The sequence below is a fragment of the Oppia nitens genome, unplaced genomic scaffold, assembly GCF_028296485.1.
Source record: "Oppia nitens isolate AA-2021 unplaced genomic scaffold, nextdenovo-longstitch-racon4-pilon3 scaffold15_pilon_pilon_pilon, whole genome shotgun sequence".
Lineage (NCBI taxonomy): Eukaryota > Metazoa > Arthropoda > Arachnida > Sarcoptiformes > Oppiidae > Oppia > Oppia nitens.
Window position 1 is genome coordinate 1055175 of NW_026533194.1, and position 26641 is coordinate 1081815.

Here is a 26641-nt window from a genome sequence, read left to right on the forward strand (position 1 = left end):
TAAAATGTATTATTTTTTTAAAATTGTAATGCCAAATATTTAATAATCATATAATTAGTAATTTCATTGCAGTTGTAATAATTATATCATAAGTAATTTAACAAAAATAATATTTAGAGCAAAATAAATTTTAAAGATATTTCTAATATAAATAACAATTGTTTAGCTAAAGAAATCTATTTTTTGTAAATATAAACAATTGTTTTGTTTATTATATTATTTTAAGACACATAAACTTTTCTATTAAAAACAAACAAATAATATAATTATACATAAAAATACTGTAAAAAACCATTTAACCACTAATTAACTATTATAATGTAGTTATTATGTTAGACATTATATACAGTAAAATTTATTACATATATTTTTTCAGATATATTTTATATTATATTATATTAATGTTTTTTATATTATTATTTTTTTCATTATATTGTGTTGTGTCGCCGGTTTTACACCGGTGAGAGAGAGAGAGGCCTGAAAGCTGCCCCACACGAACCGATGAACACAACGCGGCGTCTGCCTACTGGCAGTTGCCGCCTTACTCCAGATGACTCACCGTTGAGTAGTTGTAATTCAATTAAGTGAACACAAGTATTAAATTTAGTATTATTTATTTAAGTATTATAATTGTTAAATATTATTACATAAGTATTATAACAGTATTACTATTGTAGTATTGGGTTTGCAGTTCGATGCAAACCGTAGCACAGTATTAGAGCTGACTATTCGAAGTCCTTAACTCAACACTTAATGGCTTTACAATGAGAATTACAGCAGTATTTATACCTACTTAATGAATGACAACTCTTTGTTTGCACTCCACACTAATAGTGTGGTGTGCAAATGTGTTGTCTATTACAGTATTATGTTCACTACTTATATGTATTTCTACTTATTTTACTTATTTTCCCATTAAATAAAAGTATTATTCCCCATTAAATAATAATATTCCCTATTTAGTATTATTTATTTAAGTATTATAATTGTTAAATATTATTACATAAGTATTATAACAGTATTACTATTGTAGTATTGGGTTTGCAGTTCGATGCAAACCGTAGCACAGTATTAGAGCTGACTATTCGAAGTCCTTAACTCAACACTTAATGGCTTTACAATGAGAATTACAGCAGTATTTATACCTACTTAATGAATGACAACTCTTTGTTTGCACTCCACACTAATAGTGTGGTGTGCAAATGTGTTGTCTATTACAGTATTATGTTCACTACTTATATGTATTTCTACTTATTTTACTTATTTTCCCATTAAATAAAAGTATTATTCCCCATTAAATAATAATATTCCCTATTTAGTATTATTTTTCTAAAAGTAGTGTATATTTGTTGGACGGGACAACTATCCGGTTTACCCGGGTAGCTATCCCGTCTAAGTATAAATTTAACTTTCGGGACGGGACTCCTGGTTTATCCCGCAGGGACCGAAACCGGGAGTCCCGTTCTCAACTCTAGTGTAATATATTTAGTGTCGGTGGCCATCAATAGATGGCGCCACCGACATCAAATTGCATGTCTTTACCTGACTGTATTCATTAATTACAATATTAATAATAATAATTAATAATAATAATCATAACTATAATAATAATAATCATAATAATAATAACTACAATAATAATAATTATAATAATAATAATTATAATAATTATAATTATAATTATAATACAGTATTACAATAGTACAATAAAGTTTTCATTTACCGTATAGTATTATTTATGGTAACAATTACAGTATTAGTAGTATAATGTAATAGTAGTAGTAGTTGTTATAATAATAGTAGTAGTAGTTATTATACACAACACAAACACACCAAACAGTATTACAAATATGTAATATAACACTTAGTATTATCACTACTTAATCAATTATACAATTAGTATTAACTAAAAATAGTATTATATAAACTACAGTATTATTATTTAAACAATAGTTTTTTTTAAATAAAACCCAAAAAAATAACAAATAGTATTAATTTTATGTATTAAAAACAGTATTATAATGTATACTAAAACCCGTAAATTATAGGTTTTAAAAAAAAGTATTTAAAAACCTTATCATTATTATTTTTGTATTAAAATATATTTATAAAAATATTTTATAATTTTTGCATAATAAGCACAACTGATAATAGTTGTCAACAACTATTATCAGTTGTTGCATATATTAGTCAATATTAAATAAATAAAATTTTTAATTAAAAAGTATAAAGGTTGAATCTGTCATTACTAGCAAATTATTATAATAAATTGCCTAAGTTTACTATAGATGTTAGCTTTTGTTTAGTTTACAGAAAATAGTACAATAGTCAAAAAGAAAGTCGAGACCGAAGCTATACTCTATGGTATAACACAATACGATTACATCTATGATTACTTCCAGTGATGGACTGTTCCAATCCATAGTACCAGTCGATCGTTTACTTGATTGAGATGAATGATCCACAATATATTCATGTCGTTTCATAAACTTTCTGAACTTGTCCTAACTGAACTATTACAAATAGAAATCTCCATGGTAATTTTTTTTGGTGGCGCTTTAGTGAACCTATTTGAACATAACTTTTGTCGCAATCATTATAATCGTAAGAAAAACAACGTTTTTGTCTGTTGTTTTTTTGCGTTGTTTTTTCCCCAATAATGGCCACCAATATCAATAAATGTGATATTTATTAAAAAAAAAATTAAAACACTTTAAAAATGTAGTTTTATATGTATTATAAACATACAGTATATACTGTAATACTGTACTCAATTAGTGAATATTTTTTTCAATCAATAAAAGAATGTGTAGTTTATAAACTAAAACTAAATGCATTTTTATAATCAATTAAAAACTGAAAATAAATTATTTCTAACAAATATAACCGATTTTTTAGACATATAAACTATTTATTATTAGTATTATAAGAAAAAAAAACAAAACAAAAATTAATTTCCCGATTTTGCCAATTTTTCCTTCCGATTTCCCGACCGATTTGTTTTAGGTTATAGTTTTAAAAAAAAAAATTAAATAATATTTAATTTAGAAAACATTGGCACTAAAACAGTTAACTAACTATACATAAACTAATCTATTATTTTTTTTAATTTATAATTTTTTATGTTTAATATAACGGAATAGGAAAAAATACATAATACAAATTATTTTTAAAAATTCAATTGATTTTTAAAAAAATGTTTTCATGACATTATGACTACATTGTGACAACAGTTGAAAATAAGTTTTTTTTTGTTATGAAAACAAAATTTCAAACATAAGACTTAGTTGGTTAGGATAGAGAAGATTATGATAAGTATACAGACTATTTGGATATTATTGAGATCAAGACATATACATAAAAATTAATTTCAAATTATCATTAAGTTAGTTGAGACAACACATTTAGAGCACCGGTAGATATGGATCTCCAAAAACCAAAGCCAAGCTATCTAGTATTGAGACCAGTTGTGCCAGAAGAAGAACAGTGGCCATACGGAATGCCGCAACTGTCGCAGCCATCATCATCATTATCATTATCATCATCATCAACGACAGGCTCGACCGACTTGACTATGGCTGACCAGTGGATAAACGGTTGGTCCACATCATCGTCGCCACCATCGGCGCCAATTCGTTCGATAGGACCGACACAACAGCGATCGGTTGTCCGATTCGATTCGGTTATACGCTATCACGACATACCTAAACATAAAGTCCAACCGATTCAACCGATACCGGGAAAGTCGTCTTTTGGTCAGATCAATAAGTTTGAAACGTCCGGTCGCCGATCGTATCAATTGTCAGCCGATTGGTCAGTAGTGAATCATCAGCAGCAGCAGTATGTTCGCCGTGATCCCGAACCGACTGCATCGCGTCGATCGCCGTTTCCCGACCCCAGTCACCAATGGTCTGTCAGTACAAGAGGTAGTGGTGGTGGTGCTAACAAAAACAATACATTCCAACTCATGAGTTCGGTTATCAAAGCAGTGTCGTGTAACCTAAGACGTGGACAGTATGATCGATATGAAGAAGAAGAACAGTAGTGAAAGGTTAGGTTAGATTAGAAAAACAGTAAAGAGCTTAAAACACATACCAGTGCTCTCTAATTCACTAATCATTAGGTAATAGTAATATTAATACAAATTAATTTAAAATTAATTTAAAATGTACTATAAATTAATTAATGATTTATTGTAAAGATATTACAATTGGTTTGTATGGATAAATGTTAAATAAATAGTATAATAAAATTGACTTATATTTATAATAAAAACTATACAAAAGTATTCAAATAGTTTTTATCATAAAATTTATGACATAATTGATTATCTATTGAACATATTTTTGACAAGTTTTTAATAATATTTCTAATTAATAATTGCATTGACAACTAGTAATACACCGATATATTTTAAACACTTGGATAGTATATATAAATTTATATGAAAAAAATATATCAGTATCTTATAGAAACAAATCTTCAAAAAATACCTACCGTTCTAATCAAATCAAAAATATTAAAAAAAAATAATTGCATTGAATTAATAATATATTTTATGTAAAATTATTGATGAAATAGGTAAACATAATTAAAATTATGATAAGTTTTTTTTTTGGTTAAAATGTTTTCAGTTTTAAAATTTATCAATTATCTATATACTGGATAAATAAATCAATTTATTTATCGATCAAACAATCAACAAAAAAAAATATTATTGTTGACCTCTAATGTTTGAAAGAAATAAAAAAAATAACAATAATTACCAAACAATAGTTTTTCAAATTAAAATTAAAAAATCATAAAAACAAAAACTAAAACAGTTTTACACTCAAGAGGTTAGTATTAAAAAAAACAGACAATAATTCAAGCGATTAAGGATTAAATACATCAAAGAATTAGTATACAAAAAAAACAACAACAGAAACTCTAGATAGATCAGCAAAATCAAAGTACAGGTGCAGAAATGGATCCGCGAAAACCTATGTACCGATTGCCAGACTTTACACAAAGGCCGTCATCAGAGAGACAGCCGACTCCTTTTGGCCCAATGCGTCCAATAGTAATGCGGCCGATATTGCCCAACGGAGCCGAACAGTATTTTAGACCACAGTCTTCGCCGTTGCCATCTATTCAACAAAGAACACAATCGCAATCAACTGGATTTCCAACTGTAGGTAGTGGCGAATCGTCATCATCGGACAGTTGGCATAGAGCTGCTGGTAGTAGGACATCATCACCGACAAGATCCCGATCTTTATCATACGACAGCAATAGTGGTCGTTCAACTGGTGTGCGGACACCACCACCTATGAGTTCGTTAGGCACACAGTTTCCGTCGCCATCCAGGCGTTCGATGGGCACACAGTTTCCGTCGCCGAATCGCCGAACTATGTCGTTACCATCTGAACATTCACCAACACCTCCCGGATCACCAGCGCTTTCGTCACGACTATCACATAGTCAACCAATGGAGCCGAAAATAATTGCTGATAATATTGATAGAGAATCCTTGAGTTCAGATGAAGGCACAACACTATGGCGCGGTAAACGAATGCTTTCTCTACATCCAACACCACCATTAATACCAAGACGATCAGTGGGACCACCACAACAGCCACGAACACCACCCGGATCACCACCAATGCCGTCACGAGCATCGCCGGGACCACCTATGGAGCCGATAATGAATTTTGACGACGAATCCTGGATTCTAGAAGATGACAAAAAATCATCGATTGGTGGATCTTCTTCTCAATCTTTAACACCAAAACGGACAGAATTCTGGGAACCGCCAAAACTTGTATACGATCCCGATCTGCCAGAGTTTAGAGGACATGGTCGTGGACAACTTGAACATCGACAGGTCACACATATACCTGGCGATCCATATTGGGGCGGTTGGCGGGGATGGGATGTGTGGGACAAAGTAGGCAAAAAAACACGCAAACGAGCTTTTCAGTATAATCCTGCTAATCCACCAAATCGTCTTCCAGACGCTGTGGCCACAGAAGATCCCTTTTGGACTGATCCCACATCCGATCGAATAGACAGATTTGAAACGTCAGGTCTTCATACTTATTGGGCTCCGAAAGATGCCGAAGAGAGTGTATATCGCGAGCGCGAACCAACAGCCTTTCGTCGGGCGCCGTTCCCGATGCCCAGTAGTGATACAGAGGCTAGCAGCGGTCGCAAAAGTTTAGGTAAACGTCTCTCACGTTTCGGTACGCGGACCAAACGATTCTTCAGTCGTAATCGTAGACGCGGTGCCGACCTCGGTGGTGGCAGCAGCGCGAGCCGAAATGGTCAAATATCTAGTGAAAACATATCAATGAAATCGTTGAATGAAATACAAGAAGAATCACCAAATGGGTCTCATTCGCGGACACCATCGCCACCGCCGTCATCGCTGGGAACACAGTTTTCGTCAACGAGTGGACAAACTCAACAACAACAACAAAGATCATCAAAAGGCAGAGAACTTGTGTGTAGGTGTCGACTAACACCTTGTTTATGCAGTTGTGGTATCGAGTGATGATGTAATCATGTAGTCATGTATGCGTGTCTGGCAAATGTATAGAAACATACCGGTGCTTATCATCAGAAAATATGATTCAGTAGATGATAATTTATATCTACTGTACTGTATATATATATATATATATACAGTACTTAATTTTATTAATTGTAATAAAATTCATATCAGTTCTACTAATCTAATACTATATTAAATTTAAGCCTAAACTTACTGATAAACTAAACTAAAAGAAAAAATTAATATTTTTGCCATTTTTTTTATAAAAAAATATATACTGTATTTCAAACAAAATTATCACAGATTTAATTGATATCTAATTGGTTTCTAAAATTGATTTTAAGGGTTACTTGGCTTATGGTAGAGGCTATGTAACTACAACTACTACTTACTTGTACTGTATATTTAATTGCATAGTAGAAAACATACAAATTTTTACAATCATACCTACCATTAACTTAATTTACATTTCAGACAACAATTTAATACATTTAATACTTTGAATACTTGAAAGTATGAATATTATTCAAATAATAATAATAATATTGATATTTTTGACGATACGCACCGGTATATACAGTATATATATACATTGTCCACACACACACACACACACATACATACATGACTGACTGATTAGATACTTCAGATGAGTCTGCATTTACAATCATTGTATGTGTGTCCGCATCCACACAACGGAACATTACCTTTTGGTGATCCTTCTTCTTCTTCTTCATTCAGATAACTCATTCTTTTCTGTTGTTGTTGACTATCACTGTTGATATCATATGTACCACGTCTTCGTCTAAACGGAGTTCTAATAGCCGAACCAAAGCGTCGTAAAGTGTTTCTGAAACCACCAGCTCTGGAACTTCTCGACGACTGACCACTTGGGGAAAACGGCGATTGACGCGATTCAGTCGATTCAAACTGACGACCAGCATAGTAACCCCGGTCTCGCGGCAATGCGTCTGGCATTGGATAGGATCGGCGATTCGATGATTCAAACTGATTGATCCGATCAAAAGATGACATATCTGGTATCGGTTCGATGCGTTGAATAGATGTGTTGGAACTGATTCTCGATCGACTTCTCGACGTAGTGGGCGTTGACCGTATTGATGATAATCCAGAGAGAGAAGTCACTGATGTCAACGACGATGAGTTGGACGATGGAGTCAGACTTCTGCCACTACTGCTGCTGTTGTACGACCCAAAAGAATTTGATGGCGAATATGATGACCGGGAAGTCAAGGATGTCAACGACGACGATGGAGTCAGACTCCCTTCACTACTACTGCTGATGTAGTTTAAAGAATCGGGTGGCGATGGCGTACTATTTCTGAATGATTCCCTCTTTTCATCTATACTAGAACTGCTCGAACTGTATTTTGGAGGAACCGGGCGACCAATCAATGAGCTGTTATTGTCTTCGTCTTCAGACGTACTTTCGCTGTCCAAATCGAGTCTCGGTTCCATAAATGTCAGAGGTCTCAGTGGTCTTCGCCTCGTTGGCTGTGTTGGCTCCGAATGAGATTGTTGTGGCGCATCACGTGGTGGTGATCTGGAAGATGATCGTTGTGGCGACGCTTGTCGTGATCCGGACGGTGAAGACCAACTTGGCGATGGCGCCCTATTGTCGATTGATCCCAATTCTACATCAAAACTAGAACTACTTGAACTGCGTTTTGGAGAAACCGGGCGACCAATCAATGATTTGTTATTGTCTTCGTCTTCAGACGTACTTTCGCTGTCGATTGGCTGCTCCATAAATGTTAGAGGTCTCAGTGCTCTTCGCGGCGCTGACTCTGATGGCTTGAATGGCGTGGAAATAAATCGTCGTGTTGGTGAACCTGTTGGTGATCGTCGTGGCGAATGCGGAGGCGTTGGCGATCCAGGAGGTGAAGGCCAATCTGAACTGAATGGTTCGTCACTACCCATTCTGGACAACCCAGTTGGCAACGATTGTGTCCTCCGAAGCGTTGGAGTCGGCAATCTAGAGGATTGTTGTCTCACTTCGCCCAGCGGTCGCATTCCGCGGGTCGTCGGCGGTCGAAAATAGTGTTCGGCTCCTTCAGGCAATATTGGTCGCATCACTATTGGCCGCATTGGAGCAAATGGTGTCGGCTGTCTCTCTGATGCCGGTCTTCGTGTAAAGTCTGGCAATCGGTACATAGGTTTTCGCGGATCCATTTCTACACCTGTACTTTGTCCTCTTTGTTTAACTGATTGGTTGTCCCTATTTGACTGTCTATTCCTAAATCTGTATGTTATCTAATCTTTCGACTTCTGTCTAAACTTTTTTTTTTGTTTGAAATTGATTTGACCTTTGATTTTGTCAGACGTTTTTGTGTTTTGTGATTTTAATTGAAAATATTTTAATTTTAATTGTTATGATATTTATCAAAACCCGAGGATCGAGCAAACAGTCTAACCATAGATAGGACGCCATCGCCATCCGAGTCTTTTGGGTACAACTGTAGTCATAGCGGTTGGAAAAAAAGTCCTGATCTCAGTCTGTCTAAACTTACTGATGAACTAAACTAATAGAAAAAATAAAAAATTTTGCCATTTTTATATTTAAAAAATCAATATATATATATATTTCAAACAAATTATCATAGATTTAATTGATATCTAATTGATTTCTAAAATTGATTTTTAGGCTTATGGTAGAGCCTATGTAACTACAACTACCACTTACTTTAGTGTATATTTAATTGCATACTACTGTAGAAAACATACAAATTTTTACAATCATACCTACCATTTACTTAATTTACATCTCAGTCATCAACAATTAAAATATTTATTACTTTGAATACTTGAAAGTATGAATATTATTCAAATAATAATAATAATATTGATAATCATATTTTTGACGATACGCACCGGTAGATACAGTATATACATTGTCCACACACACATACACACACACACACACACAGACAGATACATACATGACTGACTGATTATACTTCAGATGAGTCTACATTTACAATCATTGTATGTGTGTCCGCATCCACACAACGGAACATTACCTTTTGGTGATCCTTCTTCTTCTTCTTCATTCAGATAACTCATTCTTTCGTGTTGTTGTTGCTGTTGTTGTTGACTATCGCTGTTGATATCATATGTACGACGTCTTCGTCTAAACGGAGTTCTAATAGCCGAACCTATGCGCCGGAAAGTGTTTCTGAAACCACCAGCTCTGGAACTTCCCGACGACTGACCACTGGCGTCGGCACTGGACCTGGAAAACGGAGACCTACGCGATTCAGTCGATTCGAACTCACGGCCAGCATAGTAACCCCGGTCTCGCGGCAATGCGTCTGACATTGGATATGATCGGCGATCCGATGATTCAAACTGATTGATCCGATCGAAAGACGTCATATCTGGTATCGGTTCGATGCGTTGAATAGATGTATTGGGACTGAATCTCGATCGACTTCTCGTCGTAGTGGGAGGCGTTCTGGGAGGCGTTGGCGGGAATAATCCAGAAAATGAAGGCCCTGAACTTAGCGACGATGGACTGGACGATGGATACAGACTTCTTCCACTATTGCTGCCACTACTGCTGCTGAACTTAAAAGAATTGGGTGGCAATGGCTTCCGATTGTTGTTGTCTTCTTCTTCAGACGTACTTTCGCTGTCATAGTCGACTCTCGGCTCCATAAATGTTAGAGGTCTCAGTGATCTTCGCGACCCTGGCTCTGGTGGCCAGGAAGGTCCTTGTCTGTTCGCTGGTAGTGTTGGCGGTGATCGTCGTGGCGATTGAGGAGGCGTTGGCGACCAGTTGTTGTTTGATCCCCACTCTTGTTTTGGAGAAACCGGGCGACCAATCAATGATCTGTTATCATTTTCGTCATCAGAGGTACTTTCGCTGTCATAGTCGACTCTCGGCTCCATAAATGTTAGAGGTCTCAGTGATCTTCGCGGCTCTGGCTTTATTGGCGTCGAAATATATCGTCGTATTGGCGAACCAGGAGGTGAAGGCAATCTTGAATTGAGTGGTTCGTCACTACCCATTCTGGACAACCCAGTTGGCAGCGATTGTGTCCTCCGAAGTGTTGGAGTCGGCAATCTAGAGGATTGTGGTCTCACTCCGCCCAGCGGTCGATAGTAATATGCGGCTCCTTTGGGCAATATTGGCCGTATGACTATTGGCCGCATTGGGGCAAATGGTGTCGGCTGTCTCCCTGATGTCAGCCTTCGTCTAAAGTCTGGCAATCGGTACATAGGTTTTCGCGGATCCATTTCTATACCTGTACTTTGTCCGCTTTGTTTAACTGATTGGTTGTCCCTATTTGACTGTCTATCCCTAAATCTGTATCTTATCTAACCTTTAAAATCTGACATACCTTTTGTTTCTTTTGCTTGAAATAGATTTGATTTTGTCAGACGTTTTTTATATTTTGTGATTTTTGTTGAAAATTTTGTTTAATTTTAATTGTTATTAATAATTGTTTAGACGAAAAAATTTTTTTAAATTAAAATTACAACAATGTATTAAAAGTATTACTAATATTACAAGCACTTGAAATCAGTCGATTGATTCACTTTAGATGTATAAAAAAATATCAATCACAATATGATTCCACACCACCCCTAACTAACACACTACTATCTAACCCCCATGCACCCCACCATCACTTCCTAACCTCCCACATCCTACCCCATCCACACCCCCCAAATTATAAAGATGTTTAATGCTTTTATATTACACTTTAACTACAATATCTTTTTAAATATCTATATTACACAATCATAGCTAATGTTCAAATTCAGCACTTTAACTACAGTATACATCTACATGTACTTTACTTATAGTGAATGTCTATAAAATAAACTTTATATATAATCTAAATTGTAACTGTCGTTACAATTGTTGTACTCTAGCACACACATCATGGATGGTTGCTCTCTGCCAGACAAACATTTGGGTCATATCGTTAACCAAATTCAAGAGTTCTGACGGTATGGCCGGCATATTGGGCTGATTGATGTGCAACTGTGGTAGTTCCTGGCGAAATGTTATTCCATTATAATAGGGTCGGCCGAGTAGACAACTGGCCACAGTAGCGCCCAGTGAATAGACATCGCACAAAGGGGTGTAAACTTCTTTAGGTGGTATTGACATTTCGGGCGGTTTGTAGAGTGGACTGCCGCGATTGACTTTCGAATGCATATCTAATTTGTCCATATAGACAATGGCCAGTCCAAAGTCGGCCAATTTGTACTGCCATTGATTAACAGGTTTACCGCCATTAGTTTGGTACAGTATGTTAGCCGGTTTGATATCCAAATGAACCATTATCTCATCGAAGTGCAGATAACGAACTGCTTCGGCAATCTGTCGGAGCCATGCAATGGTCTGTTGCTGAGACATAGCTCGGCTGACTATAAGACTGTTGAGATCGCCGTCACATTTGTCCATCATTATCAATATACTCGAATAGGGAAAACCTGTTTGCGAATCGGGTATACCTATAATGTCAATGAATTGGACAATGTTGTTGTGTCGTAGATACCGGAGCTGATTCATATCTGTCAACATTGCCTCTACTCTGCGTCGAAAAGAACTACTGCCTGAAGTATAGCGCATCACTTTGCAGGCCAACCTAACATTCCTCCATTTAAAATATCCAGCTCTGGGGGCCTTATTTTGTTTTGCCGTTATTTCCCAAACTGAACCAAAACCGCCAGATCCTAGTTCGCGAACAAACTTAATATTACGCCACAGATTGTCCGGAGTCTGGCCTTTAACATACCTGAGCTGTTGATCGGGTAACGGCAGTCCCTTTGCATTCGCCAGCTGGTAATCCTGGCCAATCTTACTTTCGTCGACATATAATTGATGCCAATTGGGTGGTCCCTGTACAGGCAAGCAGTACTCGTTAAACGGTCCGTACCGGCGCCGATAGGGGCTGTTTTTATTGATCCGGTGATACATGTCCTCAAATTTGAAACCCATTCCGCTGCCAAACGGATGTACATTTGGCGGCAATGGTGGAACTCTACGACCCTGTCGTTCAGACTCTAGATTTTGCAAATATATCTTATTTACCTGATATGTCATCTTTTTGTTTGTTTGTTTGTTAGTGTCTGTCTATTATCTGTTACTTACTAGTCCTGTAATTAGTCTGTCTGTCTGTTTCTATGAATTTATTATTTTTTTTTTGTTGAATATTATAGTTTTTAAAAAATAAGTATTAATTTAAATAATTGTTTAAAATTTTATTATTTGTATCTTTTTTGTATTTATTAACAATGAGTTTTTTTAATAAAAATTATAAAATACATTGTTAGTTATATTAAATTATTTTTAAACGATATTCGTATTTTTAATATTATAGTTCAAACTAATAATTTTATTGTATTGTATTGGCTTTACTCTAATTATAATATATAACAGTAAATTTAGATATTGAAAACAGTGATTAATGTTTTTTCTATTAATCAATAAAATCTAAATAATAATTATAATTATCAATAAATAATCATTTAAAAAAAATTGCGATTAAAAATATTATTATATTATTTAAACAAAAAAAATAATTTTATCATTAGTTTTAACTAATGTCTCAATTCTATACTATATACGGTATATATACACAATATATACACTACTATACCTGTATAAGCGAAAACAGTCGTTACAATTGTGCCGCTCTGTCACAAACCTCTTGGATGGTTACTCTCTGCCGGACAAACACTTGGGTCATATCGATGACCAAATTGTAGAGTACGGACGTTATGGCCGGCATATTGGGCTGATTGATGTGCAACTGTGCTAATTGTTGGCGAAATGATATCTGATGATACTGTTGTCGACTGAGTAGACAACACGCCACAGTAGCACCCAGTGAATAGACATCGCACAAAGGGGTGTACACTGCTATCGGTGGATCTGACATTTCGGGTGCTTTGTAGACTAAACTACCCCGATTGACTTTCGACTTCATACTGGAATTTTCTTTATAGGCAATGGCCAGTCCAAAATCGGCCAATTTGTATCGCCATTTATTAACCGGTTGACCACCATTAGTTTGGTACAGTATGTTAGCCGGTTTGATATCCAAATGAACCGTACGCTTATCGACATGTAGATAGCGTAGTGCTTCGGCAATCTGTCGGAGCCATGCAATGGTTTGTTGCTGAGACATAGCTCGGCTGACTATAAGACTGTTGAGATCGCCGTCGCATTTGTCCATCATTATCAATATACTCGAATAGGGAAAGCCTGTCAGCGAATCGGGTATACCTATAATGTCAATGAATTGGACAATGTTGTTATGTCGCAGATGCCGGAGCCGATTCATATCGATCAACATTGACTTTACTCTGTTTAGAAAATTAGAAGTACTGCCTGAAGTAAAGCGCATCACTTTGCAGGCCAACCTAACATTCCTCCATTTAAAATATCCGTCTCTGCGGGCAGTATTTTTTAGTGCCGTTATCTCCCAAACTGAACCATAACCGCCAGATCCTAGTTCGCTAACAAACTGAATATTACGCCACAGATTGTCCGGAGTCTGGCCTTTAACATACCTGAGCTGTTGATCGGGTAACGGCAGTCCCTTTGCATTCGCCAGCTGGTAATCTGTGCCAACCATTGACTGGTCGGGCCACAATTGATCCCAATTGGGCGGTCCCTGTATTGGTAAGTCGTACTCAAATTGAAACGGTCCGGTGTTTCGCCGAAAGTCGTTGTCGTCGAGCTCGTCATACATGTCTTCAAATTTGAAACCCTTTCCGGTACCAAATGGATTAGTCGGTGGACCCGGTTTCCAGAACTGCCACCATCGACTACTATTTCGTTCAGATTCTAGATATTTTAGATATGCCGGACTTACCTCATGTGTCATTTTTGGTTGTCACCTACTAGTGCTAGTGTTGTCTGTCTTGAAGTAAAGTTGTAAATAATTTTTTATCAATTTTAAATTAATAGATAATAATGTTTTTTTTTCTTAAAAAATAATTAAAATTTGTAATTTTTCTATATTAAAAAAATAAGCGATTATAGAGTATACATACCAATAAGAGGTTTCAAACATATATTGATAGCCGAAAGTACATCATAAGTATGTTGACATCAACCCGTTGTTGTAGTTGTGTATCAATTTATCACTATTACTGATATAGACTGATATATTGATATTTAGTACTATATAATGAAAATCAAATCTAAAAAAACCAATACATTTTATTTTTACAAATTAAAAACTTTTTATATATACCTTTTATTTTGTTGTTGTTGTTATTGGGGTTTGTTTTGTCTGTTTCTATAGTTGTCTGATTCGGTGGAGCAGTGTTTGGGCGTCGGGACGCTGTTGCGGATCTACGGCTAACATCTCATCAATCAACTGTCTGAACTCCGGGCTAACTGAACTGGCTAACTGGTGAAGTTGGTTACGAGCATTTCTACCCCGATAGAATGTATTACCTATTAGACAATTGACAACGGTGGCACCTGCTGAATAGATATCGCACGGTGGAGTGGTTACTGTTTTTCCAAGTTGACCAATCGGACCGTGCCGTTGACCAGGAGCGGGAAAAAATTCGGGTGCAACGTAAGCAGTTGTACCGCCCGGAAAGTTGGTCTCTTCCATTGGTTGGCCCGGTTCGTAGGCAATAGCCAATCCAAAGTCGCCCAACTTGTAGATCCGTTTACCACCGAAACGATTTTTGTACAAAATGTTAAGCGGTTTGATATCCAGATGAACCATACGATTATCATTGTGCAGATAGACAAGTGCTTTGGCAATATGTCGGAGCCATTTGACTATTTCCTTTTCACTCATATAGTTTGTGCTGCGGATGAAACTGTTGATATCGCCGTTACACAACTCCATGAGCATCAATACCCGTGAATAGGGAAATCCAGTTAGCGGATCGGGTATACCTATAAAGTCGACATACTTTACAATGTTGTCGTGTTTGAGAAACTGTAGCCTCTGCATGTCTGCCAACAGTATATTCACACAGGATCTGATATTACCTCTACCGTTATAAAAGTATGTCATCACTTTGCAGGCCAGTCGCAAGTTTTCCCATTTCTGCCAAAACATGATTTTTCTCAGACCATCCTTTTTCAGTTTTTGTCGTGTAGTCACTTCCCATACGGTACCAAAACTGCCGGATCCCAATTGACGTACAAACTCTATGTTCTGCCATTGGTCGCTATGTCCTTCATCTTTCACATACCTGAGATGATCGTCCAGTAATGGCTGTCCATATGGTATACGTCTATAATGTTCCAGACCAACCTTGCTCTGGTCAGTAAACACTTTATCCCAATTGACCGGTCCAATTGCCATACTTGTGCTACTGCTGGCTACTGTTGTTTTTGACTATGATTTTATTTTTATTTTTTTAAAAAACATTGTTATATTTTGAAATTTTTATTTTTTAAATATATATTTTTAAAAATAAACTACTAAAGAGTACCATAAAAGTATGACCCGAAGTGCGCCCGACCGTTTGTTGGTTAACCCGTTTACATACATATGTGTGAGTGTGTGTGTGTGTAGGTATGTATGTGTGTGTGTGTGTGTGTGTGTGTACCGCGCGATGATTATTATACTGGTATTCATTTTTATCGTATAAAATCTGGGCTTAATTTCATTTATTTTTTTAGGTTGTCTTATATTTTGTTTAATCATAAATTACTAATTTGTGATTAACTTATTAGTAATTAACTAAACAAAAAAAAACAAAACATTTTTTTTTATTTATGTTTGTATTCAATGACCAAACACTGGTGTTTCCATTCTTGAAATGTAAGCCAAAAGTTTCTCAACGTATTGATGGCTAACACTATAGTCAATAATGGCATCAATTTGATTGCCGTTTCCCATACATGACAATAGGTATCGATTTGCCGGAAACGTACGGCCAGCAAATCGTGTCTTATTTGACAGGTATTCAACAACAACAGCAACTGTCGGCGCGCGTCTCTGATACTCCATATAATGGTCAGTACGGTTGACAACAGACTTAAAATTGTCCAAAAGATGTTACTTTTGCAAAGATAGCCGAAGAATGTCTTTTTCTGATTAACTGATACTATGCGGAAGTGCTGTCTTCCGATGCCATTACATATACCGGCTGTACTGTGTTGAAGATAATCGACGAGACATTGTTTGTGTGCCAATTGTTGTCGCTTTTCACCGCTAACACCTAGTTTGGCCACATTATTATTGCCGATAACTGGTCCATCAAATGGTGTCCGGCATAGACAACAGCACAACTGTTTTGTTGATCCCATTCCTTGTTACGAAAAAATAATTTTCACTTTTTAACCTACAAATGGTCCTCTCTGTTGATGTTTTAATGTTAAATAAAATAAAAACTTTTAAATTTATGATAAAGTTTTATTTTTCAACAATAATTTTATTTAGATTGTCGGACACTAGAGCACACATACGAGACCGACAGTGTTAGGTCACCATCACATTCAGTGATATATACGGGCCGAACATCTATAGCCTGTAGTGTGATAGCCACATACCGGTGCCTTAACCATAACCAATCTATTTACAGTAATGACAGTAAACTTCGAGGAATGGGACCGTACGATAAACACAGATGCGACCGATTTGGACGGTAAACGTAAACTGTATGACGACATGAAGGCTGAACTGACCAACAATGAGACAAACAAAAACAATAGCGAAGTGTTGTGGCGACTGAACAAAGTGTCTCTTTTGCTCAGTATTTCAAGCGATATCGAAACCAATCAACAAAGACAGTTGGCTTTCGAGGCACTGGAATATGGAAAACGATCGGTTAAGGCGGACCCAAAATCGCTGGACAGTCACAAATGGTATTGCATAGCACTGGGACGGGCAACCAAATTGGTCGGTGTCAAGGATAAGATCAGATACGGCCACAAATTCAAACAGCACCTGGACTTAGCCTATAAGCTGGACCCAAACGATCACATGTTGCACTTCATGGCCGGCCGGTTTGCCTACGAGTTGGCCGCTTTGTCGTGGATCGAGCGTAACATTGCCCGCGCTCTGTACGGTCCGATACCGGAGGCCACCTATCAGGAGGCGTTGCAAAAGTTTTTCGATAGCGACAAATCCAAACCAAACTGGAAGGACAACTATCTATGGATTGCCAAAACTTATCGTAGACTAAGAAAAAAGACAACTGCCAGACAATGGGTTAACAAAGGACTCAATTTGCCTACAAATAACATAATGGATGAGTTGGCACACAAAGAGTTGCAACAATTGAAAGATAAGTTATCGTAAAAAAAGGATATTTAGTTATAATCTTCTAAATTGATAGACAATTAACATATTTTTTGTGGTTATATTTATTGTCAGATAAATAATTAATTGTTGAAATAGCGAACTGAACGTTGCAATCAATCAATTTTTTCTTCTATGAATTCAATCAAATGTTATTTATATCAAATTTTTATATTAAATATACAGTAATTTTAATTATTATATCATTTTAATTAATTGATATAATCAGAGAATTTTTTGTAGTATTTTATAACATAAAATATTCTAAATTCAAAAATTCTCTAACACTTTATAACTACAAAAATTTATAACTCTCTCTCTCTCTCTCTCTCTCTCTCTCTCTCTCTCTCTCTCTCTCTCTCTCTCTCTCTCTCTCTCTCTCTCTCTTTCCTTAAGAGTAATAACTTCAACAACAACAACATTATTTTAAAATAGACTTTCAATAGTTTTAATAGACTATTATTTATGATTATATAAAATTAATAAATTTACATAATGTAATATTAAATACTTGATATGATGTAATAAAAATAACAATAACAAACAAACAAAAGTGGAAAACACACTAATAATTAAATATTTATTTATTAAAAAATGGTATATAAAAATATTGGTTACATTAATAAAAATAATTATTTATACTTTCATAAAAACTTTATATTTTCAGACAAACTTTTTTGACAGTACTTACAGTTTTTTTTCCAAAAAAAAAAATGAATTCAAATAATATCAATACGGAAAATGATTTTAACGATAAAGTAATGTTAATTTCAGGTAATGAAAATTAAACAATAATGTCCAATAAATAATAATTAATTAATCTATATTTTAATCCAGGTTCAAGCTCGGGAATTGGTGCCGGAGCTGCCGTTTATTTTGCAAAATTGGGAGCCAATGTTGTGGTCACCGGACGCGACTCATCTAAAGTCAAATTAGTGGCACAGGAGTGCCGACAACAACAACAACAACACACTGGCAAACAAACTCTCGAAGTTGTAGTCGATGTTCTGGACGACCGTCAGATTCGGCATTTGGTCGACAAAACTGTTGCCCATTTCGGTAAAATCAACATTTTGGTTAACTGTGCGGGAATTGTAGATCACGGGTACATCGGTGACGACGAAAACAACAAAGATCTGAAATATATGAAACTATTTGATGGTATAGTCAATACTAATTTAAGGTCAGCCGTGTTATTGACATCATTGGTGATTCCCTATCTCGAACAGACCAAAGGCTGTATTGTTAATATATCGAGTATTTCATCAATGATTCCGGTATTTATTGATTAATATGTTATTCAATTAATTACAACATTTATTATTAAACAAATTATTAAAAATTAAACATTAAAGGCAAAAACATGGAGTCCGTACGGTATATCCAAATGCGGTCTCAATATGTTCACCAAATGTCTGGCCATGGAATTGGGTCCGAAAGGCATTCGTGTCAATGCTATTCTGTAAATGTTTTTTTTATTTCATTTTTACTAAATTATTATTAATTAACTAATTAACTGTCACAATTGTCTACACCACCCACCCCCCACCCCCACAGTCCTGGTATTGTATTGACACCACTAATTGATACAATTAAACAGTTTGCCATCACTCAGGACGATATGAAAATGTTTTGCCAAATGACATATCCGTTACAAAGGCCCGGATTGGTTGACGACATCAACAAAGCCATCGAGTTCTTGGCCTCAGACAGTTGGGCACCGTTTGTCACCGGAAGTCTTGTGCCACTCGACGGCGGAGCTCTTGTCTGCAAAAAATACCGTTTGCGTGACAAACAACCAAACATTTTAACCAATTAATTGATTTCATAGAAACAAACAACAAATATTTTGAATTAACATTTTAAAAAAATCTTTTTATTCAAAATATACTGTAATGTGGAAAAAACTGTAGTTTACTGTATATAATATGTTTGTTGTTTATTAAAGGAAATTATTTTATATAACTAATAAATAAATAAATACATAAAAAATTAATGGTTTTTTGCTTTTTTATATTTCAAAGTTTTTTGTTTTGTATGTTTTGTAAATAAATGATTATTTTGTTGTATAATAGTAGTAGACATCTATAAACGTGCAAAAAAAAATTATAAAACTTTACAAAAATAACTATAATATATTCAATGACAACAATAATTTTTGTAATAAAACTTTTATTAGTCATTATATTTTGTTGTTGTTTTTGTTTTGTCTTACTATATTTATTTACCTGAGAAAACTGTTATATTATAGTGTTTATACTTTTTAATTAAATTTTTCTAATTAATTAATTAATTTCAATCGTAACTGGTATTTGTCAGATTGTCTTCAATAACAAAAAAAAATCATTTTGTTATCTATTTATTATTATTAATATTAATCCATTGATGGTGGTATTCTTCTATGATCCAATGGAACAAAAGTAGATTATAGACAGCAATTAGAAAATTATTTGCCATGAACCCATCCCCATCCACCCAACCAACCACTTCCTAACCTCACACTCACCCCAAACTAACCCTAACTAAATAATAATTAAGTAATAAAACTAACATTTTATGGCTTAAATCTATATTATAGACAGCCAGCAAAAAAGTATTGTTTTTATGCAGTTATACATATATAAAATGTTAGTTTTATTACTTAATTATCATTTAGTTAGGTTAGTTTGGGGTGGGTGTGAGGTTAGGAAGTAATTGGATGGGTGGGGGTGGGTTTGGGTCAAATAAATTTCTACTGGCTGTCTATAATATAGATTTGTTCCTTAAGTCCTAATATCTGTATTAAATCTATAATATAGACAACCAGCAAAAAATTTGACTTTTGTTTAACTTTTTTTTATTTTTTTCTAAAATAACAATTGTTTAAATAATTTTAATTTTAAAAAAAAATTATGAGTTATTTTTTTATTAAAGAGTAAATGAAAAGTTAAGAATTTTAAAAAATTAGTCAGACATTGCAACTACAAGAACAACAAAACAAATGGGAAATCCATTAGATCCAGAATATCAACGATTTTTGAAAAACCAAAGACAAAACATACCCGAAGGGACCAATCCGTTTGGCACAGACCAAAGTCATCAACAGGATTCAGGATGGTTACCGTGGAAACCAAAAAGACAGGTACAGGGAGCGGCCAATTGGTCAGAAATATGGACCGATGAGGACGATATGGGTACCGATCTATTCAATCCGCCGCAATTGAATGCGTTAAGAAAACCAAAAGCCCTACCGGATGATCAGCTCGAGTATCTGAAACAGGAGAGACCGGGCGAACTGTGGCGTAATATACAGTTTTTCAAAAAACTAGAAGAAGGAAGTTTCGGTTCGGTTTGGGATGTGGTAGCCGAACGACGAACCGGTAGCAGATGGGAAGCGCCGACATTGTTAGAGCATGTAGTGGACAGCGGTCGGAGACCGTGGATGAAATGGAAAAAGATACGCCTTGCTTGTAAAGTGATGAACTATCCTAGGAGTTGGGCTGGCCATTGGCACAGTATTGTGAATATAATGTTAGCCGACATGTTTGCGCTCAGGTATTTGAAACATGAAAACATTGTCCAATTTCACGATATCATTGGTATACCCGACTCACAGACAGGATTTCCCTATGCTTTTATAGTGATACTAATGGATTTGTGTGATGGCGATTTGTTTAGTCTACTCGAACAGCAGACACCAAATTGTTGTTTCACTGACCAGCAAACCATGGCTTGGCTAAGACAGATTGCCTCAGCGCTCCGGTATCTGCACGTCGACATGCGTACAGTTCATTTGGATATCAAACCTGAGAACATACTGTACGTTAGTCGGGCCGGACTACCCATCGATCAATGGATCTATAAACTGACCGATTTTGGTACGGCCATCAGCTACAACAACAACAAAGGCGATCCAATGGTGTCGGCCGTCAAAGCCGGTACCAAAGATTATAATTCGGACGAAATGAATGCCAATTGCAAACAACCAGTTCCTCAACCGATCGATACTACTGCCTGCGATATCTATTCGTTGGGCGCCACAGTAGCCAACAGTATAATCGGACAATTGCATTATATAAACGGAAAACTCAGTCCTCAAGAACTAGTCAATCGGATGGCCACAAATCAACCGGGATCGTTGTCGTGGAAACTGATCAATTTGACGATACAGATGCTCAATGCTGATCCACAAAAGAGGCCAACTATTGAACAACTATGCGATAGGTTAGCTGATATGTAGTACATGTACAGTTTGTATGGCAAAATAGTTTGTTTGCATAACAGATATGATTTTTTTTAAAAATAGGTAATCAGTAGTTATACATGTATACTAAAAAAAATAAAGTAAGTAAATTAGAAATACATTTTTAGAAATTAGATACCAATTCAAACCAATTTAAACATAAAAAAATATTGGCTTTAGTTACCTTAGGGGGCTTCGCTTTTAATATTGGTTTTATATGCTATACTATTATATTGATAATACCTTTTTATTTGGGTTAGTTTGGGGTTAGGTTGGGTGGGGTGTGTGAGTTTAGGAAGTGGTGATGGTATGGGATGGAGTGAGGTTAGGATGTGTTGAAAGTTTGGATGGTTTACTATGTTTTAATGTATTTATATTACTATTTGTTTTTTTAATTAAATAAGTTTATTTCATTTCATGCGCTAATAGTAAAATCAATGCATTAAAACATAGTAAACCATCCAAACTTTCAACACATATAATATATAAAATATATGTTTTTAAAATATATGTTATTTTATCAATTTAGTTTATCACTACAGTTAATTAATTATTTAATATATTAGTAGTACTGTAGTGTATTTATTAAAAAAAAACATGAAATTCACCGAAATATTCAGATTAAGTAAAATACTATTAATAATATACAGTAATATTTTACATAACTTTACAATATTATGACTGACTATCCACACCAAACCTACAGCAAACACACAGTATTAATAATATTCGTTGTTTTTTAATTCAATATTTTTTTTGCCGTTTAAACAATTTATATTGAATAACAATTAAAATTAAAATATTTTCAATTAAAATCAGAAAAAACACACCAAAAACGTCTGACAAAATCAATTGAAATCAGTCAGAACTTAGATCAGATTAGATAAGATAAAGAGTTAGGAAAGTTAGGAATAGACAGTCAAATAGGAACAACCAATTAGTTAAACAGAGCATACAAAGTACAGGTGTAGAAATGGATCCGCGAAAACCTATGTACCGATTGCCAGACTTTACACGAAGACCGGTATCAGAGAGACAGCCGACACCATTTGCCCCAATGCGGCCAATAGTCATACCGCCAATATTATCCGAAGAGTCCGAATACTACTATCGACCGCCTGACGGAGTGCGACCACACTCTTCTACATTACCGAATCCAGCGTCAGCGGCCAATTGGTCAGAAATATGGACCGATGTCAACGATTGGGGCACCGATCGATTCAATCAGCCGCAATTCACGGTGTCATACTTGCCAAAAGCACTACCCGATGCTCAGCTCGAGTATCTGAAACAGGAGAGACCGGGCCAACTGTGGCGTAATATACAGTTTTTCAAATGTCTAGACGAAGGTAGTTTCGGTACAGTTTGGGATGTAGTGGTCGAACGACGAACTGGTAGCAAATGGGAACCGCCGACACTGTTAGAACATGTAGTGGACAGCGGTCAGAAACCGTGGATGAAATGGAAAAAGATACGCCTTGCTTGTAAAGTGATGAGCTGTCCATCCAGATTTGCTGGCCATTGGCATCGTATTGTGGAAGTCATGTTGGCCGACATGCATGCGCTCAGGTATTTAAAACATGAAAACATTGTACAATTTCACGATATCATTGGTATACCCGACTCACAGACAGGATTTCCCTATTCGTTTGTAGTGATACTCATGGATCTATGTAATGGCGATTTGTTAAAACTGCTCAAAGACCAGAAACCTGATTTTTGCTTTACTGACCCGCAAACCATAGCCTGGCTAAGACAGATTGCTTCAGCGCTTCGGTATCTGCACGTCGACAAGCGTACTGTTCATCTGGATATCAAACCCAAGAACATACTGTACGTCATTCGTGATGGACAACCTATTGATCAATGGATTTATAAACTGACCGATTTTGGTATGGCCATCAGCTACAACAACTCAGTAGACGATCCAATGATTTCCGCCATCAAAGCCGGTACCGAGGATTACAATTCCGATGAAATGAATGCCAATTGTCATCAATCAGTTCCTCGACCGATCGATACTTCTGCGTGCGATATCTATTCGTTGGGCGCCTCAGTGGCCAACACTATACTCGGACACGGTTACGGACATTTTGTAGACGGAAATCTTAGTCCGCCAATGCTTCACAAACGTATGATCTCAGGTATGCCAAAATCGTCGCTATTGTTATACAATTTGACGATACAGATGCTCGATACTGATCCACAAAACAGGCCGACTATTGAACAAGTATGCGACAGGTTGACTGAAATGTACAGTAGTAGTACATGTAATGGGTATGATAATAGTTTGTAGGCATAACAGATATGATTTATATATAAAAATAGGTAATAATAATAATAATAAGTTGTTATAAACATATATGCTAACAAAAATATGTAAAAAAATATTTATTTTTTTTTAGAAATTATATACCAATTCACAAACTGTGATAAATTAAGTTACAAAAAAAACTACATAAAAAAATTATTTATAAAATGTGTTTCTCAATAGGAATTAATATTTTTTTTTTAAATTCTACTTTAATTTAAAATGGCATTTATTCATAAAAATTATTTTTATTTAGCTTTTATAATTTATTTTTTTTATAATTTTTAAATTAAAATTAAATTAATTTTAAGTAAATTAAATAAATTTTGAGAACAACTTAGTCGGACACTACAGCTAAAAGAACAACAAAACAAATGGCAAATCAATTGGATCCAGAATATCAACGATTCTTTAAGAATCAAAGACAGGACTTACCCGAAGGTATCGAACCGTTTGGCACAGCCCCGGGTCATCATCCGGATTCAGGTTGGTTGCGACGTCAGGTAACGTGGAAACCAAATAGGCCGATACAGGGAGCGGCCAATTGGTCGGAAATATGGACCGATGACGACGATAAGGGCACCGATTATGATGTTCTGCCAGAATTGAATTCCACATTCAGATCAAAAGCACTACCGGATGCTCAGCTCGAGTATCTGAAACAGGAAAGACCGGGTGAACTGTGGCGTAATATACAGTTTTTCAAAAAACTAAAAAAAGGAAGTTTCGGTACGGTTTGGGATGTGGTAGCCGAACGACGAACTGATACCAAGTGGCAACAGCCGACACTCTTACAGCGGGTAGTGGACAGCGGTCCGAGACCATGGATGCAATGGAAACGGATACGACTGGCCTGTAAGGTGATGAGCTCTCCGTATAGAAGAGGAAGTCACTGGCACGATAGTGTGAAAACCATGTTGGACGACATGCATGCGCTCAGGTATTTGAAACATGAAAACATTGTCCAGTTTCACGATATCATTAATATACCCGACTCGAAGACAGGCTTTCCCTATGCGTTTGTGTTGATACTGATGGATCTATGCACCGACAGTTTGTCCAGTTTGCTCAAAAAACAGAGACCAGATCGTTGTCTGAGTGATTCGCAAACGTTTGCATGGCTTCTACAGATTGCATCAGCCGTTAGGTATCTGCACATTGATAAGCGTACAGTTCATTTGGACATTAAACCAGACAACATACTGTATAATAGTCGTAAGGGACAGCCCATCGACCAATGGATCTACAAACTGTGCGATTTCGGTATGTCTATCAGTTACAACATCATCAACAAAGATGAACCGATGATGTCGGCCGTCAAAGCCGGTACTATGCCTTACAATCCGGTCGAAATGTACAATAACTGGTTTAATCTTGTACCATCGATGATTGATACATCATTGTGCGATATCTATGCACTGGGATCAACAGTGGCCAATAGTATGCTCGGCAAACGTTTCACTAGTGGTGAAAACAGTTATCAGCAACTTATCAGTCGACTGGAAGAACAGAAACATGGATCGAGAACCAGGAATTTTATCAGTTTGACGTTACAAATGATCGACTCGGATCCACAAAAACGGCCAAACATTGAACAGGTATGCAACAGGTTGGCTGAGATGTAATAAATGAATGAATGAATGGATGGATGGTAGGTATGATTGTTAGAAAAAAATAAATAGTAATGTTTTCCAGTATGCAGTTCACTGTACAAGTAAGTAGTAATTGTAGTTAAGAAACAAATCTATATTATAGACAGCCAGTTGAAAATTATTTGCCACAAAAACACATCCCCACCGACCTACCCACCCACCTACCCAACCACTTAACCTAATCTAACCTCACACTCAACCCAAAATAACCTAACTAAATAATAATTAATTAATAAAACTAACATTTTATATATGCATAACTGCATAAAAAATAATACCTTTTTTATGGCTGTCTATAATATAGATTTAAGCTTATTTAGGATTACATTGTCGAGCACTGGTAATTTTTTTTTACAAATACTGTTGTGTTTTATACAAATATAGTATATACAGTATTAATATTCACTGATTTTTTAATGTTAATTTTTTGTCGTCTAAACAATTGTTTAAAACAAATAAAATTAAAATATTTTCAAATTAAAATCATAAAAACACCAAAACGTTTGACAAAATCAAAGTTCAAATCAATTTCAAACAATAGAAACAAAAGGTCAGTAAGAACTCAAAAGGTTAGATAAGATACAGATTTAGAATAGACAGTCAAATAGGGACAACCAGTCAGTTAAACAAAGCATACAAAGTATAGGTGTAGAA

General features: G+C 35.7%; 9 protein-coding genes across 9 annotated transcripts; 4 read left to right on the forward strand and 5 right to left on the reverse strand.

Moving 5' to 3' along the window:
* Positions 1 to 3265: 3265 nt before the first annotated feature.
* LOC128964932 (uncharacterized) lies at positions 3266 to 4045 on the forward strand. Its single transcript, XM_054311588.1, has 2 exons — positions 3266 to 3315; positions 3387 to 4045. Exon 2 carries the CDS (start codon positions 3422 to 3424, stop codon positions 4043 to 4045), a length of 624 nt encoding a protein of 207 aa, XP_054167563.1. The 5' UTR covers positions 3266 to 3315; positions 3387 to 3421.
* Positions 4046 to 7180: 3135 nt separating this feature from the next.
* Positions 7181 to 8728, reverse strand: LOC128964933 (uncharacterized). The gene has a single exon (XM_054311589.1). The coding sequence runs from the start codon at positions 8726 to 8728 to the stop codon at positions 7181 to 7183; it is 1548 nt and encodes a 515-aa protein (XP_054167564.1).
* Positions 8729 to 9514: 786 nt separating this feature from the next.
* Positions 9515 to 10795, reverse strand: LOC128964934 (serine/arginine repetitive matrix protein 1-like). Its single transcript, XM_054311590.1, has one exon. The coding sequence runs from the start codon at positions 10793 to 10795 to the stop codon at positions 9515 to 9517; it is 1281 nt and encodes a 426-aa protein (XP_054167565.1).
* A 622-nt stretch (positions 10796 to 11417) lies between these two features.
* LOC128964935 (uncharacterized) lies at positions 11418 to 12617 on the reverse strand. Its single transcript, XM_054311591.1, has one exon. It carries the CDS (start codon positions 12615 to 12617, stop codon positions 11418 to 11420), a length of 1200 nt encoding a protein of 399 aa, XP_054167566.1.
* Positions 12618 to 13194: 577 nt separating this feature from the next.
* On the reverse strand, positions 13195 to 14406 carry LOC128964936 (probable serine/threonine-protein kinase fhkB). The gene has a single exon (XM_054311592.1). The coding sequence runs from the start codon at positions 14404 to 14406 to the stop codon at positions 13195 to 13197; it is 1212 nt and encodes a 403-aa protein (XP_054167567.1).
* A 417-nt stretch (positions 14407 to 14823) lies between these two features.
* Positions 14824 to 15858, reverse strand: LOC128964938 (uncharacterized). The gene has a single exon (XM_054311593.1). It carries the CDS (start codon positions 15856 to 15858, stop codon positions 14824 to 14826), a length of 1035 nt encoding a protein of 344 aa, XP_054167568.1.
* Positions 15859 to 17085: 1227 nt separating this feature from the next.
* Positions 17086 to 17802, forward strand: LOC128964939 (regulator of microtubule dynamics protein 2-like). The gene has a single exon (XM_054311594.1). The coding sequence runs from the start codon at positions 17086 to 17088 to the stop codon at positions 17800 to 17802; it is 717 nt and encodes a 238-aa protein (XP_054167569.1).
* Positions 17803 to 18515: 713 nt separating this feature from the next.
* LOC128964940 (uncharacterized oxidoreductase SSP0419-like) lies at positions 18516 to 19621 on the forward strand. Its single transcript, XM_054311595.1, has 4 exons — positions 18516 to 18576; positions 18640 to 19079; positions 19158 to 19264; positions 19360 to 19621. The coding sequence occupies exons 1-4, from the start codon at positions 18516 to 18518 to the stop codon at positions 19619 to 19621; spliced, it is 870 nt and encodes a 289-aa protein (XP_054167570.1).
* Positions 19622 to 20782: 1161 nt separating this feature from the next.
* Positions 20783 to 22021, forward strand: LOC128964941 (probable serine/threonine-protein kinase DDB_G0279405). Its single transcript, XM_054311597.1, has one exon. It carries the CDS (start codon positions 20783 to 20785, stop codon positions 22019 to 22021), a length of 1239 nt encoding a protein of 412 aa, XP_054167572.1.
* Positions 22022 to 26641: the final 4620 nt, after the last annotated feature.

Coding starts and splice junctions, on each gene's coding strand:
- LOC128964932 (XM_054311588.1), top strand. CDS start 3,422: ATGGATCTCCAAAAACCAAAGCCAAGCTATCTAGTATTGAGACCAGTT.
- LOC128964933 (XM_054311589.1), bottom strand. CDS start 8,728: ATGGATCCGCGAAAACCTATGTACCGATTGCCAGACTTTACACGAAGA.
- LOC128964934 (XM_054311590.1), bottom strand. CDS start 10,795: ATGGATCCGCGAAAACCTATGTACCGATTGCCAGACTTTAGACGAAGG.
- LOC128964935 (XM_054311591.1), bottom strand. CDS start 12,617: ATGACATATCAGGTAAATAAGATATATTTGCAAAATCTAGAGTCTGAA.
- LOC128964936 (XM_054311592.1), bottom strand. CDS start 14,406: ATGACACATGAGGTAAGTCCGGCATATCTAAAATATCTAGAATCTGAA.
- LOC128964938 (XM_054311593.1), bottom strand. CDS start 15,858: ATGGCAATTGGACCGGTCAATTGGGATAAAGTGTTTACTGACCAGAGC.
- LOC128964939 (XM_054311594.1), top strand. CDS start 17,086: ATGACAGTAAACTTCGAGGAATGGGACCGTACGATAAACACAGATGCG.
- LOC128964940 (XM_054311595.1), top strand. CDS start 18,516: ATGAATTCAAATAATATCAATACGGAAAATGATTTTAACGATAAAGTA. Junction 18,577..18,639: donor TAAAGTAATGTTAATTTCAG/GTAATGAAAATT, acceptor ATTTTAATCCAG/GTTCAAGCTCGGGAATTGGT. Junction 19,265..19,359: donor ATTCGTGTCAATGCTATTCT/GTAAATGTTTTT, acceptor CCACCCCCACAG/TCCTGGTATTGTATTGACAC.
- LOC128964941 (XM_054311597.1), top strand. CDS start 20,783: ATGGGAAATCCATTAGATCCAGAATATCAACGATTTTTGAAAAACCAA.